This window comes from Equus caballus, chromosome 11, assembly GCF_041296265.1.
Source record: "Equus caballus isolate H_3958 breed thoroughbred chromosome 11, TB-T2T, whole genome shotgun sequence".
In the NCBI taxonomy this organism is placed as follows: Eukaryota; Metazoa; Chordata; class Mammalia; order Perissodactyla; family Equidae; genus Equus; species Equus caballus.
Window position 1 is genome coordinate 17,537,999 of NC_091694.1, and position 16,133 is coordinate 17,554,131.

General features: G+C 36.8%; 1 protein-coding gene across 6 annotated transcripts in view; it reads left to right on the forward strand.

The window, feature by feature from the left end:
* KANSL1 (KAT8 regulatory NSL complex subunit 1) overlaps positions 1 to 16,133 on the forward strand; it is a 175,392-nt gene that overhangs the window by 130,013 nt on the left and 29,246 nt on the right. For all 6 annotated transcript variants that reach the window (XM_070226067.1, XM_070226063.1, XM_070226064.1 and 3 more), the window contains 2 exons: positions 6,847 to 6,959; positions 7,769 to 7,964. In XM_070226067.1, the coding sequence (XP_070082168.1) occupies positions 6,847 to 6,959; positions 7,769 to 7,964 (309 nt within the window). The remainder of the gene's footprint in view (positions 1 to 6,846; positions 6,960 to 7,768; positions 7,965 to 16,133) is intronic.

The window sequence follows — 16,133 nt, forward strand, 5'->3', positions numbered from 1 at the left end:
AGTAGTACACAGAGGCCTCACCCAGCTTCCTCTAGTATTAACAGCTTGCATAACCATTGTACGATGATCAAAACCAGAAATTAACATTGATTACAGTACTATACAGATTTAACTCAAATTTCACTCATTTTTAAGTCTCCTCCAATCTGTGGGAGTTCCTCAGTCTTTGTCTTTCATGACCTTGATACAAGAGTACTGTCAGTTATTTTGCATAAAATTCCTCAAATTGGAGTCACCTGATGTTTTCTCATTATTAGAAGTTATGCATTTTTGCAGTAATACCACAGAAGTGATACTGTGCCCTTCTTAGTCCACGATATTGGGCGTACATGATGGTGGTGGTGGTAGCTGTTTTCACTTGGTTGAGGTGGTGCCTACCAGGTTCCTCCACTGTAAAGTTAGCGTTTTTCCCTTTGTAGTGAATGACAGTGTTCTGTTGCTCATTTTACTTTAATTCGCACTTTCATCATCCACTGGTGGGTTTTGCCTGCAACAATTATTACTGTAGTGTTTACCAAATGGTGGTTTTCTGTTTTCTACGTTTGTTAATTGGAATTCTGTTAGGAAGAGCTGTCTTCCTCCCTCCCTCCATTTATTTATTTATTTAGTCAGTCATTCGGTTGTTTATATCAGAATGGATTCATAGATATTTTATGGATTATAATTTATTACTATTATTATTCATTCTGTTGCTTCAGTTTTCTCAACTTTCAGCATTGGGACCTCCTTCAAATTTGGCTCCTGTGTCCTTTTAACATGCCCCCCTCATTTTTTGAGCATTCACTTTCTGACATGACAAGATGTTCCAGACTCATACTTCACCTGCCCCAGCCCTGGTTCTTTTTATTGGAGAACAGGATTTAGAAGCCATCAGGCTACTAATTGTGCTCATTGCTACTTGGTGTCATTGTTTCCAGGACTTCTCAACAGGTAGACTTGGAAACATATATATGTATGCTAACGCATGCATACAATTATCAGTATTTCTTTATCTACCCATCTGTGTATATATTAAAAACCGTGAGTTCATACTAATACCAGTCTTAACACCAGAGCATTCCTCCTTTCTTATTGATACTTTACTTGTTCAATCCTAGTACCACATAAAATAGTTTCGTAATTGCCAACTCATACCCCTATGAGAAGTATATTTACTAACCAGAGTACAATATTGTGTAGAATATGTTATCCCTATAAAATACGGTCAAAATACTGTTTTCTAAAGTTACACTTAGGTTAATTCTTTTCTTCCTCATGCCTTACAGTGTGAGTATGTAATTGTTTTGTAATACATTTAGGTTCTTTTGTTGCTACAGTATTCCACTTCTTTTTTTTTTTCTTTCTGCTTTTTCTCCCCCAACTCCTCCAGTATATAGTTGTATATTTTAGTTGTGGGTCCTTCTGGTTGTGGCGTGTGGGACCCCGCCTCAACGTGGCCTGACCAGTGGTGCTATGTCCGCGCCCAGGATCTGAACCAGAGAAACCCTGGGCTGCTGCAGTGGAGCGTGCAAACTTAACCACTCAGCCATGGGGCCAACCCCAAGTATTCCACTTCTTACTCCCCCCAGCACACACACACGCACAGAGAACAGTTGATCTTTGTTATTTATTTTTTGAATATGTGAAACGTTACTACAGTTGTAAGAGTTAAAGCTCTATAAAAGGCTGTCATCCCTACTATCCTGTGCCCATTTTCCCCTTCTTTCCATCTGGTTCCCACCTCCTATCGCTAGTCAGTTTCATTAGTTTTTTGGTCATCGTTTACTTCTTTTGCATAAATGAGCAAATATATGTGTATTTTTTTCTATTCCCTTCTTTCTTTTAGGAAAGGTAATTACTGGGTAATCATTTTTTAGAAGACTGGATTGGAAAGTGAAGAGGGGTTTTTCGTTTTAGCAAAAGCATTCCTTCTGAGGCTTTTGACAAATTCATTATTTATGTTTGTTTCTGTTTGTAAAATAAGCCTTGCTCTTTTACCATTTCCTTATTTTTGGAAGTAATGGGGTAACAAGTGAACAACTAGGTGAAGGACTGATGCTTTCTCAGAAGAAAGGCAAGCTCGAAGTGTAAGCTACTGCCTTTTCTTTGTAAACAATCCAAAGTATAATCTTCCCACCATTGGTTAAGCAGAAACAACTTTCTTTTCCTTCAAGTCATTGTCCCTTGTGGTTACCAGGGACAGTGAGTGGAGCATTGGTTCAACAAGGGTTTTGAGATAGAGAGTAGAGGGATAGATACTGGCTATTAAATATTTGATCCATAGTATTAAAAAGATACCACTTAGGGCTTTTAAAATAAATTGAGCTGTGGGTAAGTTGAGCAGTAGGAATTTATAAGACTATGTTTGCAATGACTGTATCTCTTTAGAGTCTAGATGGATATTTCTGATGGGATTGGTAAAAAATGTTACGTTTAGTCACCTTTGGATTTGTAACAGCATTATGCTGGTTGAAATTTTTGGGAATAAATAACTCAAAATTATTTTCAAATAATTGTATAGATTTTCTTTTAACCTCAACATAGAAACACAGGAAAATAAGGGACGTCATCCCATTTTACATATGCAGAAATTGAAGCCTAGGTAAGTAACTTGGTGGAAGTGGAATTTGCAGAACGTTCTGCTCCCAATTTAGCACAGTTTCCTAGTTGTGATGCTAGTTTATGGAAATGACTGTCGTACTACTTATGGGCAGTATTTTGGTGATTTTAAGCAAGACCATTCTGAGTATCATTGAGATAGATTGAAACATGAAGTAATTCATATAAAGTGAAAAACTAATTTATTTTTACCAAGGAATAAAAATTGAATTCCTTACACTTAGCTAGCTTTTTCTTTCCATTTTCGTGTTTTTGTTTTTGTTTTTTTCTTTTTGAGGAAGATTAGCCCTGAGCTAACTGCTGCCAATCCTCCTCTTTTTGCTGAGGAAGACTGGCCCTGAGCTAACATCCCTGCCCATCTTCCTCTACTTTATATGTGGGACGCCTACCACAGCATGCCTTGCCAAGCAGTGCCACGTCTGCACCTGGGATCTGAACCAGCAAACCCCGGGTTGCTAAAGTGGAACGTGCGCACTTAACTGCTGTGCCACTGGGCGAGCCCCCCATTTTCATGTTTGTCAGAAAGGCAATAACTAACCCAAACTGAACTGTTAAATTTTCTAGACAAACAAATGTTCATTTAAGAAAGTGGTATCTCAAGCAGTTATGACATGGCCTTAATTGAATGACTAAAGCAAAAATACACACACATCTTGCAGGTAGAGTTTAATTTTATTATGTGGTGTTAAGTGTGTGCCGTTTGGTTTTTACCCGTTTACTTTCTCTGCTTTTTTTCATAAAATAAATCCAGTGGACATGGGTTCTTAGACCCCAGAAGAATCTACCCCGTGAGACCTCTTAATTTAATCTAGCTTTTCTGTAAGGGCTCCCTGTCACTTAATTGGTCTGGCCAAGAGGGTAGGGTAATGAATCAGACAGGTGCCTACATTGCATGAATAACAAATTTGAATGTCATTACTGTATTAATCATTTTATTTCATGCACTGGTCCTTTTAGTAAGGGAAAAATCACTTCAGGAGCCCTTCTTGCTACCTTTAACTCTTAAGAGTGCCCCAAAGGGTAATCCCTGGGGCTCGGTTTTCGAAAAAGAGGGATTATAGAAGCACTTGGTCTACCACTTGAGCATTTCTGCTTTTTTCTTTCTGGCTACAGATCACATGTACCCTAGAAGTGTATCTGAGCAGCAAGTAAAATTCAAGAGAAGCTCTATAATAACTCCTACTTTCTGGATGAGAGAGCCTTAAATTCTTTCATCCGTTTTCCATTGGATGATAGATATCTGAGTCATGCTTTAGTTTCCTGAAAATACTTATGATGTAAACCACCACAGTAGTAATGATCAAGCTCAAGTTAGTGTGTGGATTTAACGTTTGCAGAGTGTTTGTTAATGTTTCTCTGCCCTCTGTCTTTGCAGCCTTTTTTGTTTTTTTGGACTGCAGGATAGGGAGTATTCACTTTGTCTTAAGGCGGTGTGAATGCATTTAAGGCATTCTAAGTAAAATCACATGTGTTTGTGAGTTGTGTTTTTCTTTTTCAGATTGAACGCTATTGGAGGATTGGGGTTAATATTTTAAGCTCTTTGCGTTTAAGAATGACTGATGAACCTACATGTCCTAATGCCCTGCTTTTGGATTTCATTGTGATTACAGGATATACCAAGGTCTCTAGGCAGATCCCTCCTGAATATTCAATGCCTCCTTGTATAGTTGGGATTGGAATTCAGGCACAGTCCCTCTCTGACCATCATGCTCTTGCTTGTTGTCTGCTTACATATCCTTGACAGACATTTCTGTGTCAAATAATGTTTTGCCTATTGACTTCAGTTTCAATTTGGGGGCTGAATTACCCCCAGGAAAGTTCAGGTTCCTCTAAGAAAATAAAATTCACATTGAAGATTAATAGCATTTAAATATATATATATATATATATATATACATATATATATCTCTGTAGGCATGAAAAACAAGATAGACTGTTAGCTGTAGGTGGTGAGATTACTGGTGAGTTGTGCTTTTTCTTCTTTGGACTCTCTTTTTTATAAACAAGATGAATGGTTTGGAAATGAGATTTTGTTAAAGAAGGGCAACATTTTGTCTTAGCAGATATCCTTGCAGTTAATTTTCCCATAATCCTTACAAAATAAACCTTAATCAAATGGAGAGCAGTCAACCTGTTACTTAAACATGGCACCTTATAGAGCATGTAGATATATAAATCAAATCTCTGCCATAATTTAATGCTATAAAAGCTGTTATTTTAAGTGAATGCGAAATTGACGGAAGTTCTTAAGATGAATATACTACCAAAAAGTTCATAGTCACAGCATTTTCATGTTGAAAGGAAACTTCTTCATCTAACCCAGAACTTCTGAAATCTAGGAAAGCTGTAACATGCCTGAAGTCACTTATCTGCTAGTTAATGCCAACCTGAATCTTAAATCCTTTTGATTTTCCAGTTTGTTGTCATACCATAATGTTTGTTTGGGCTTTTTGAGGTTCCCTCTTAATAGTAAATCCTCACTAGCATTCAGGAGGATATTTGAGTTTATTTTTTTAATGTAAAAATGTTATCTAAATTAAAAAAATTTCAAAATAGTTCTACCTCTATAACACTATTTTGTTTTATGTATGCATTTTTAGTCACAATTTAAAATACTTTGAATTTAACTCTTTTCCAAAATCATTTATACTCAAAGACCATATTATTTTTTATCTTTAAAATGTTCTTCTGGCCCAAAGGAACAAGTATCCTTTATTTTTAATATTCTGATTTGATGTGCCACAGTTTAACTGTACCTCAGATGTTGAGCATTTAGGTTACTGAGTGATGCTCTTGCAGTGACCACCTTTGTGTATAAGATTTTGGGGGATCTGTTTGTTATTTCTTTTATTTATTTTTTTTGAGGAAGATTAGCTCTGAGCTAACATCTGCTGCCTGTCCTCCTCTTTTTGCTGAGAAAGACTGGCCCTGAGCTAACATCCGTGCCCATCTTCCTCTACTGTATATGTGGGACGCCTACCACAGCATGGTTTGCCAAGCTGTGCCATGTCCACACCTGGGATCCAAACCGGTAAAACCTGGGCCACCGAAGCAGAACGTGCGAACTTAACCACTGAGCATCCAGGCCAGCCCTGTTATTTCCTTAAAATAGATTTTTAGGATTGAATAAAATACTTTGTCAAAGGATAAAAACATGTTTATGACTCTTGTTGTTTAATACCACATGACTTTCCAAGAGGAAATCAGTGTAGTCTTTAAGGCAGTGAGTATGTGTGCCAAATTTACTGTAATTTTGGCAGCATTGATGAATATAATTTTTCAGGATATTTGTGATACCTTAGTAGATCTACCAGGGTATCTTAGAAAGGCAGAATATTTCCCTAATCTTCACTCATTGTAGTTTACTTATGTGTCTTGTCTGTTTATGTACTTTGATCTAGCTTTTTGGATAATTTGTATTAAACTTTTTGATTAGCTTCCTAATTTTATTGTTCTTTCTTGATACTCATCTGCGACTATTCTCGGGTCTGCAGAACCTTTGGTGTTTGCTCCTTGAGGGTGTAAAGATCAAAAAGAAGTTCAGCAACACTGATAAATATGATTTCAGCCTGGAAATATTGGCTTTGATATGCACTGATAGCGGTGACAGGAAGGAGAACTTCAGAACACCCCAAAGTCAGTCTGAGTGTAAGGAGACAAAGACCCCAGCTTTTCTGTGGTATTCCAGCAGTTCTCAGAGCTGAGGGATAACTGCATCTATGGCTTTTTTTAAATACCTCAGAGACTCTGTGTGATTAGTTAGTTATTCACTGAGGTTTCATTAATTGTTTTTCTTTTATTACAGGAATACATGGATATATTTTAACAAAATAGGGTTTTCTTGAAACAAGCCTCCAGCATACACTGTGAAGTTAAGCAGATACTAACTATATTTAAATTTCCTAGTTGTCTTGATGCTGAACTTATGTATCCTTGAGGTGGTTGGAGATTCTTGTTACTATGTAGGTGTTTTGCTAAGCTCCTGTTCTGTGGAATCATTAGGTCATTTCCCTGTCAGTAGGCACTTGTTACTTTGTTAAATATTTTAGTTCTTTACCCCACTTCTCCCCAGTGCAAAAGCTAATTCTCTTAATTATTTTTTTTCCACAGTCATATGATTCTGTTTTTCAAGTTGGTTATCAGAAATTTTAGGTGTTTCATTTAAGTGAAATGGATGGTACTGCTTTTCAGTCTGGTTGCTGTTGGTTAAATGTTGATAGGTGTTTTTATTTTTCTTCTCCAATTCAGATCGAGTCTGTTTCTCAGCCACTGGAAAACCATGGTGTCTCTGGTCATACTTCAGAGTCATTGTCTACCAAATCATGCGGCGCATTGAGACCTGTCAATGGAGTTATTAACACGTAGGTTTTATGTCTTCTACTTCTTACTCTCAGTAGGCTTATAAAAGATAGAAGTTTGGGGCTCTGAGTTTTCCCTAGCCGGGACTAACCCTGGGTTAAAGAAGCAGAAGCCTTATTTCTTAATAATATTTTGCATGCCTCCTACTGTAGCAAGTATATTTTAATTAGAATACTAATGTATTTCCCTTTTACTTACTGTGGCCTGAAATCAACTCAGCTTGGAAGAAAATAAAAGGTCCTGCAGGTATTGTGAACCACTGCGATTGGTCCTAGTCTTGGTAGAATTCCTTAGAAGTGTTTACGTAAAATCCTCTACTCTAGAACAGATCAGATCCCTAAAGGCTATGTTTGTAAATCTGTATTTATGGAAGTTCAAGGACTCCCTCTACAAGCGAACAATGTGTACACATCCCTAAAAGTTGAGTTTTACGGGAGAACTGATTCTCAGGCAGCTCATTAACGTTTACAAAATTCATCATTTACTTACCAGTTGCAGTTTTCTAGACTTTATTAACATTTCTGTTGTAGAAGAGAACTTAATCGCTAGATCTTGAGTTCTTCACTTATTGACTTTTGCACTTTTCAGACTCGAAGGAGTTAATGTCTACCAAGAGCCTTACAAATAAGCACAGACACTGCATACACACTTAGATTAGCAGACATCAGCATCAAAGAGATGACCTGCTTCTGCTCTAGAATCCTTGTTTGTGTCTGTGAACATTTGCAGGTAGAAAAAGTTGAACCAGTATTAGAGGCTTTGTTTCCTTGTGTCTTCTGAGAAGTGTATGTTCTTTCTTTCCCTTGTGTAGTCTTCAGCCTGTCTTGGCAGACCACATTCCAGGTGACAGCTCTGATGCTGAGGAGCAATTACATAAAAAGCAACGACTGAATCTAGTTTCTTCATCAACCGATGGCACCTGTGTGGCAGCCCGAACACGTCCTGTACTGAGCTGTAAGAAACGGAGGCTTGTTCGACCCAACAGCATTGTTCCTCTTTCCAAGAAGGTCAGTACCAGTGAGACTTGGTCATTGTTAAACAGTGAGCCAGATGCTCAGATAGAGGTGTTAGTCTCTTGCCAACTTTGGTTTGTTTAACTAGTGTTTTTCCAAACTTGGCTAAACACCAAGGTTTCTTGAGGAGCTTTAAAAAATACTAGGTTCCTGAGCCTTGTTTCCTAGAGATTCTGATTCACTTGCTCTGGAGTTAGGCCTAGGAATCCTGTTTTCAGAAAACAAAAAGCTCCTAGGTGACTCTTCAGCCAGGTCTAGAAACCATGGACTTGAGCTCTAATAGAAATGGGAGAGAGGAAGTTTAATTGCTACCATCAACACTTGGAAGGAGAGTGATGTGCCTTCTCATTGGTACTGTTGTCACTAAAAATGCCAATGTGGAATGCTTCCTTTTCAATAAGAATCTCCGTTAAAATTTTAAATTCATGTTATTAAACAAATATTTGCCTTCACAGAGAAAATGGAGATGAATTCACAACTGCAGAAAACTTTTGATTGCTGCCTCTTCAAATAGAGTTGGATTTATTCCAAAACTAATGAACGATACTTCAGTAAAATTAATACCATGCAGTGGTTAAGAGCATTAACTTTGAAGATGATAAACTTGGGTTTGAATCATGGTACTGCCACTTAGTAGTTTTGTGATCTGGAGCATGTTAACACCACTCCCAACCCTCCAACCCCCGAAACCTCAGAGATCTCCTAAGGTTGTTTGAGGGTTAAATGAAATGTATGTAACTTGTTTATTGGGGTCTCTGGCTACTAATTACTAGTCCAAAGTGCATGTTACCGCTTTTGTTTTTGTTTGTTTATTTACTCATTCAGCAAATATTTATTGAGCTCCTACAATGAGCTAGATCTGTTCTATGCATTGGGAATACAACACTAAACAAAAACAGACAAAACTCTTTACTGTTATGAAATATTCTAGTGGGTAGAGATAGAAAATAAAATAATAAATGAAGTTTATGATGTACTAGAGTGTTAAGTGCTGGAAAGAAAAAATACACTAGAGGAAGGGAGTGGGGAGTGCTTGGGAGCTCAGGTGGAGAAGAGGTATGTGAATTAAGCTTTGGCATTCTAAGGCTTGGAGATATGAAAAACAAGGGAGAGACTGGGAAGGAGTGACTAGTGAAGTAGAAGGAAAACTAGAGTGGTTTGTGGAAGGCAAGTGAAGAAACTGTTTCAGAGAGAAAGGAGTGATCATCTGTGCTAGATGCTGCAGATAGGTCAGGTTCGATGAAGATTGAGAATTGACCATTGGATTTGGAGAGCCAAGGTTGTTGGAGACCTTTGTGAGTAGTTTTGTTAGAGGGAGAAGAATGAAATTCTGATTTCAATAGGTTCAGGAGAGAATGGGAGGAAAGAAATTGAGGGAACCATTATAGGTAACACTTTCAAAGAATGTTTCTATAAAGGAGAGGGGAAAAATAGCCTGTTTTGATTGAAGGGGGAACCTTTCTTAAGATAGAGCTATTACGATATATTTGCTGATGAGAAAAGTGATGACAAAGGAGTGGGGAGAGGAGACAGTTGTTGGAACCATTAATATTTTGGGCAGTGTATTTTCAGTGCTTGGTTTGTTATAGTACGTAACTGGACCATATAACTTTGCTACAATCTTTTTTTAAAGTATTTTAAGTGAAGATTATCAGGCTGTGTACCATTTCTCTCTCATCTATTCCTCAAATTGTCTAAATTACCAAAATACTGGGAAAGAGAGGAATAAGATATTTGGCAGGTTTCTCTTATTGACATTTGGGTCTCTTAGTTTTTTATTAAGTCATACAAATCTAAAGTATTTTCTGAGAGGCTGAAGAGTTGATGTTGGGAAAGCAAAAAAGTATATTACTGTCATGTATAAGAAAGTTTTTGGTCATGCCCTTTTTTGGTTAAACAAAAAAAAACCCAAACAAGCTCATGGGGAAGTAGTGTCCTTCCTTTGTTTTGGCAGTTTGCTAGCCACTGTGTTATGATATCTAGAGGTGTTATAAAGAATTTGTGAAGTATAGAGTGGCCACCTAGATTTTTTTTCTTTTTTGTATGTAAAATGGCAAACGTTCCTTGTTGCTATTGACTGCTTCTTCTGCTCCATGCCTAAAAACTAATGTACTTTTGAAGGTACACACAAATTTTTAGGATGCATTAAGTGTACTAAAGACCCGTTGGTTCCAATGCCAGTTTCTAAAACATTATCATCTTGACATGCAGGAGTAAGCTACATGGAAAATAAGACAAAGAAATAAATTGAGTTTGGGAAATAAACCATTTGCTGGTTATAGCAGAAATGCTAGAGTTCTGCCAAATTGGAGACAAAGGCCATTCTGTCTGTCTTGACTGCTCACTGTGTCTCCCACAGCTCCTTGCTCAGTGATGTTTGCTATTGAGCAAGCATCTTGCCTTCTGTCATCTTGAGGTGCTGGATTTGCCAAGTGAATTTATTGAGCAGTTTTTTGTGTGCCAGATATTCTTCAGGTCACCTGGGTTTCATTGGTTAACAAAAGTTCTTGTTCTCATGGAGCTTGCTTTGTAGTGGCAGAGCTAGATAGCAAAGAAGTTAACAGATAAATCATTTTCTGATGTTTGTAAATGGCAATGACTCCACATTTATTGTAATAAGATTTGCTTTCAGAGCATAGAATGTATGGCGCCGGCCCGGTGGCACAGCGGTTAAGTGCACACGTTCTGCTTCGGTGACCTGGAGTTCACTGGTTTGGATCCCAGGTGCAGACATGGCACTGCTTGGCAAGCCATGCTGTGGTAGGCATCCTACATATAAAGTAGAGGAAGATGGGCACGGATGTTAGCTCAGAGCCAGTCTTCCTCAGCAAAAAGAGGAGGATTGGCAGCAGTTAGCTCAGGGTTAATCTTCCTCCAAAAAAAATTAAATAAATAAAAAATATTTCAAAAAATAGTATAGAATGTAAAAAAAAATTTAATGTCAATATTCTTGGCTTACCTGCATTTTGAATTTTTTCTGCTGCATTCCAGAACCAAATATAAAACTCACTTTAGGGAACTCATTCAGTTACTGCGTTTTATGGGACTATCATCTTAGTTGAATCATGGCTGGAATTTTATTCCATCAAATTTTACCAGCATTTCTGAAATTAGAATATATGTTACAATTGAGATGTACTTTTAGTATAGTAGCACATTTCTTTTTGCCCCTAAAGGCTGTTTTTATTGTCATTGGTGTCTTAAAACAGTGACTACAACAAAAGGGTTCAGTAAGAGAATGAGACCTGTCAGTAAATAGTAAAAGGCCTTTAATGTCCAAACTGTTGATTTGGGTTTTATCCTCTAGATTTTAGAGAATTTTAGAGTGTTGAGCAGTGAAGTATCGTAAGCCATTTTTTAGAAGATAAATCTGCAGGTGGTTTATGTTTGGAGTGGACTGACACAACACAGATGGGATGCAGAAAGATAGACTAACAGTAGTAATCCTGGAGGACGTAATAGTCTAAAGGCTCTAAAGCTCTGAAGGTGCAATAAATTTTTAAGTGGCCATAAGGAAGGATCACTGGGGCATGGTAAGTGAAGATCAGAATTGGGAGGACAGATCTGGAACTTTGAGAATGGGAGAGAGAAGTTATCTTCTATGGAGATCAGTAAACCCTGGGAGGACAAAGGCATACTTTCCTGTAGCCTGTATCACGATTTCATTGTAATATTAGGACAGATTATTACAAGTTGCCTGTATTGGTGTTTATTTCGTATTTCATCACTTTAGGGGGTCTAATATAGTGGAAGTTAGCAATTAGCTAAGCCAGTGAAGAAACACTCAAGTGGGAAATTTTTAGAGTATATGTCATTATGTTTATATCCTGCCCTGCTGCTTCTATGAGGTACATATTTATAAATTAATCTAAAACATCAGTTTTTAAAAATTAAGATTTCAGATCAATGAAGTTTTTAAAATAAATTTTGGGCCAATATAGGGTTGCTTTTTATTTTGTCCAATAAAGTTATTTTAGAAATCATATTACAGGTAGTATTTGAAAAAATAACATGCCTTGACATTTTTTGTTTGGGTTTAACAGCATTTCTTTTTAATTAAAAAAATAGCGTTTCTTCTCAAATGTTTTGGCATGATTTTAGAATTTTATAGTCTGTGTTGGAGTGTAATTATATGGGGGGATTGCTCTGGGTTAAATTTTAAAGTTGGCTTGTGTAGAATTCCTGGTGGTCCTCTGCTTCTTCCTTTTGTCCCACACTTGAGGACATACAGAGCATTCGTTTGAGCCCTAGTGTCATGACATTGTGATTGGATTATGAGTCAGTATTAACAGTGAATTATTTGATATCAAATGGGGTACATTCTTTATTGACAGGGGGTTCTTGTGATAGACTTTGGAGGCCCAAGTTTTCAATACAGTCAAACTTTTGGGAAGCTGCAGGAGTGCCATGTGGAAAATTGTAGTTCCTTAGGAATTAAAGCTTCTAAGAGTACTCAGAAATCACAGAGTGCTTAAGAGCACTAACCTCTAAACTTGTATGAAAGTGATTTATATATGCATTATAAAACATACAAAATAAATTTTGAAACACTGAGATAAAATAAATAGAAATAGAAGCTCCAATATTTTATTTATAAACTGTCCTCAAGCCAAAAGAATTCTTTTAATGCTTTGAACTAATATTCTGTGATTAACAGAAAATGATGAATAGAGCATTACTTCGATAGTGGAATTCCTTCAGAGAGAATTAATTACAGTATTAAGGGAACATAGAATTTCTCCATGTATCCAAGTATTTTATCTTTTCATTCAGTTCTTATGTTTTGTACGTTCTTGATGTTTTTGTTTGTGGATGAGATCTTCTCTGTTCGTGTTATTTTATGAGTGCTGTTGATTTTTAGATAATTATTTGTAATTGAACACTTTCTGAACTCTTGAACAGTGCTTTGGTTGATTATTTTTATTTTCTAGGTAGGCTGTCTGTCATGGGCAAACAGTTTGACACCTCTTTATACACTTATTTCTTTGCCTTGTCTAGATGCATTTTTAAAACAGTGTTAAATAGTTGGTCACAGGAGGCATCTCATTCCTGGTTTTAATGGTAGTACTTTTAGAAGTTCACTCTTGGGACCGGCCCTGTGGCCAAGTGGTTGAGGTCGCGCTCTCTGCTTTGACGGCCCAGGGTTCGGATCCTGGGCGTGGACATAGCACTGCTCGATAGGTCACGTTGAGGCAACGTCCCACATGCCACAACTAGAAGGACCCACAACTAAAATATAAAGCTATGTACTGGGGGGATGTGGGGAGAAAAGAGGGGGGAAAAAAAAGAAGATTGGCAACAGTTGTTAGCTCAGGTGCGTATCTTTAGGGGGAAAAAATTTCACTATTAATTTTGATGTAGGATAACTTCTTAAAATGAATTAGGACACTATTTGTCACTTGCTTTGCTCTGGAAAAGATTTTTGAGGAAGTACCAATTTCTTTAAAGTTTGCGGGAATCTAAGGTAAAACGATCTGAGACCAGCAAATATTTTATAGAAAACATTCTTTGGAGCCAGCCTGGTGATGTAGTGGTTAAGTTTACATGCTTTGCTTCAGTGGCCTGGGGTTCATGGGTTTGGATCCTGGGATCCCTGGCGCAGACCTACACACTGCTCATCAAGCCACGCTGTGGCGGCGTCCCACATACAAAACAGGAAGATTGGCACCAATGTTAGCTCAGTGATAATCTTCCTCACCAAAAAAAATTCTTATTTTTAAATCCCTGTATCTGTGGTTACGTCCATTTCTTAGTCTTAATTATATTTTTCATCTTGATTAATCTTGTCAGTAGTTTTTCTGTTCTATTGATCATTTCAAAGATTAGTTCTTTGCTGTTTCCTTCCTCCTCTGGTCTTGGGTTCCCCCCCCCCCAGCCTTTATTCAAATGCTTAGTTAATTTATTGTCTGTTCCTTCTTACATAATAATAAAAGCATTTAACGTTTTGAATTTTCTTCCAAGTGCAGTTTTGGATGGCATTCCACAGCCTTTGATGTGTGAAGTGTTCTTTTTTGCTATTTGTAAGTTTCCTTTGAGTTGTTGAGTTCTTTTTCCAAGAGTGAGGAATTGTTTCCAAATTCTAAATGTTCAGTTTTTCTTTTTCAGCCTTTTGTTATTAGTTACTAATTCTTATAGCATTTTGGTCAAAATAATGTTTCTGTGTTTTCTGCTTGTATTTGTAGTCTATTATGATGTTTTTAAAAAACTTTCATTAATGTCTAGTATTTTTATTTTTTATATAATTATATCCTCTTTTTATGTAATTATATATAGTTTTTATTATATTATATATATTTAGTTTTATATATAAACATATATATATAAGCTATATATAATTATATATATATAGTTTTATATAATTATAGCCTCTTAGTGACTTATGGCTCCTGTCTCCAGTAGTTGTTTTTGCCTTACATTCTATTCTACTTTTCTTGATGTTAATGTTATAGTGTATACATTTTTATCATCCATTTACTTCTAGCATTTTGTTTTCTATGTTTTTTGAAACATCATAAAAGCAGATTTAGGTTTTTTTTTTTTTTAAATCTCCTAAAAGTCTTTGATTTTAATAGGGAGTTTATTAAGTAGAGAATAGTTTTTAATTTTATATTCAGTTTGCAAACTAGATTTAAAGGCTTATTTTGATTGTAACGTTCCATTGTTTGCTGAGAGTCCTTTTTATACCTTTATATGTGCATTTATTGAGTTCCTAATTTGGATTTGTAGTTTTTCAGTGATTAGAGCAACAATTTGACCACATTTCAAGTTCTTAGATCATAACCTTTGTCACTTGAAACTCTTTCACTGTCCTTTGGTCGGGGAGGGAGACGGTTGTTTGTTCTGCTTTGTGTTGGCATAGAACTAGACTGTTGCCAATCTTATTTTCATTTCTTTATGTTGGTAACCGATTCTACTCTGTACTGTCCACTATGGTAGCCACTATTCACATAGCTATTTAAAACTGAGGTAAAATTCAGTACCTCACTTGTACCAGCCGCATTTCTAGTGTTCAACAGTTGCATATGACTACTGGCTACCATATTTAGTCCCCCAAATATGGAACATCTCCATCATTGCATAACTACAGTGGATAATACTACAGAGTTTTTATATAGATCTGTCAAGTTTTTGTCTGTAATACTTTTGGGTTTTGATCCCTTAAGTTTGTACTGCCTCTCTTTAAGTATGCCAATTATATATATGTTATTTTCTATCCTTTTTATCAACCTCTTGCTACCTGCTCCACAACATTATTGTGATCATTAATTAGATATGAGAGTGATTGGCACAGTTTGGTTGCACATAGTAAGTATTCAGATGTTGACTGTTAACTTTTCTCTCATTGTTTTCATCTGTTTGGTTCTCCTATAGTGCAGGAGAAAAAGACAAGTTTGTTGCCCACATCCTATTTTAATTTTCTCTATCATTGCTTCTGACCTATAGTTCCTCTTATGTAGGTTTTAATTCTGCTATTATGGGTTAAGATTTTCTTTTCTTTTTTCTTTCCAGATTTTGTATTTCCTTTTTTATGTCATCTTTGAAATCAAGATGTTGTCCCTTGCTGCCTCTGAAGGCTCCGAGGAAGCATCCTTTCTTACCATTTCCTGCTTCTAGTCCTTAGCATTCATCAGCTTGTGGTAGCTTACTCCTGTCTCTGCCTCTGTTTTCACATGATCATCTTCCCTTTGTGTCTGTCTCTCTGTGTTTTCACATTATCTTCTTGTAAGGACACCAGTTGTTGGATTTAAGGCCCACCCTAATCCAGTACTTCATGTTCAACTAAGTACATCTACAAAGACTCTTTGCAAATAAGATCACATTCTTTGTTCTGGGTGGATATGAATTTGCGGGCTGGGGTCTGGGGAAGAGATAATTTTCTGCTCAGTACACTGCCCCTTGGTCCTTGTCTCTGCAACTGGTGTGGTGGTTGAATCCCTTTCTCAATTCTAAATCTGGAAGACAGACGGATAGGTGCTATTCCCCGTTCAATTCCTAGGTTTCAGCAACCTTCATACTTAGCATACCTTTGTAATAGTTGGACTTCCTTTTACTCCCACTGCCAGTTTTCTGGGGCTCTTCTGCATTATTGAATTTATTGTGTGAAGTACTTCAGTTTCTCTTGTACAGAAAAATTTACCAAATTTATCTGCCTCCTCCCATAGA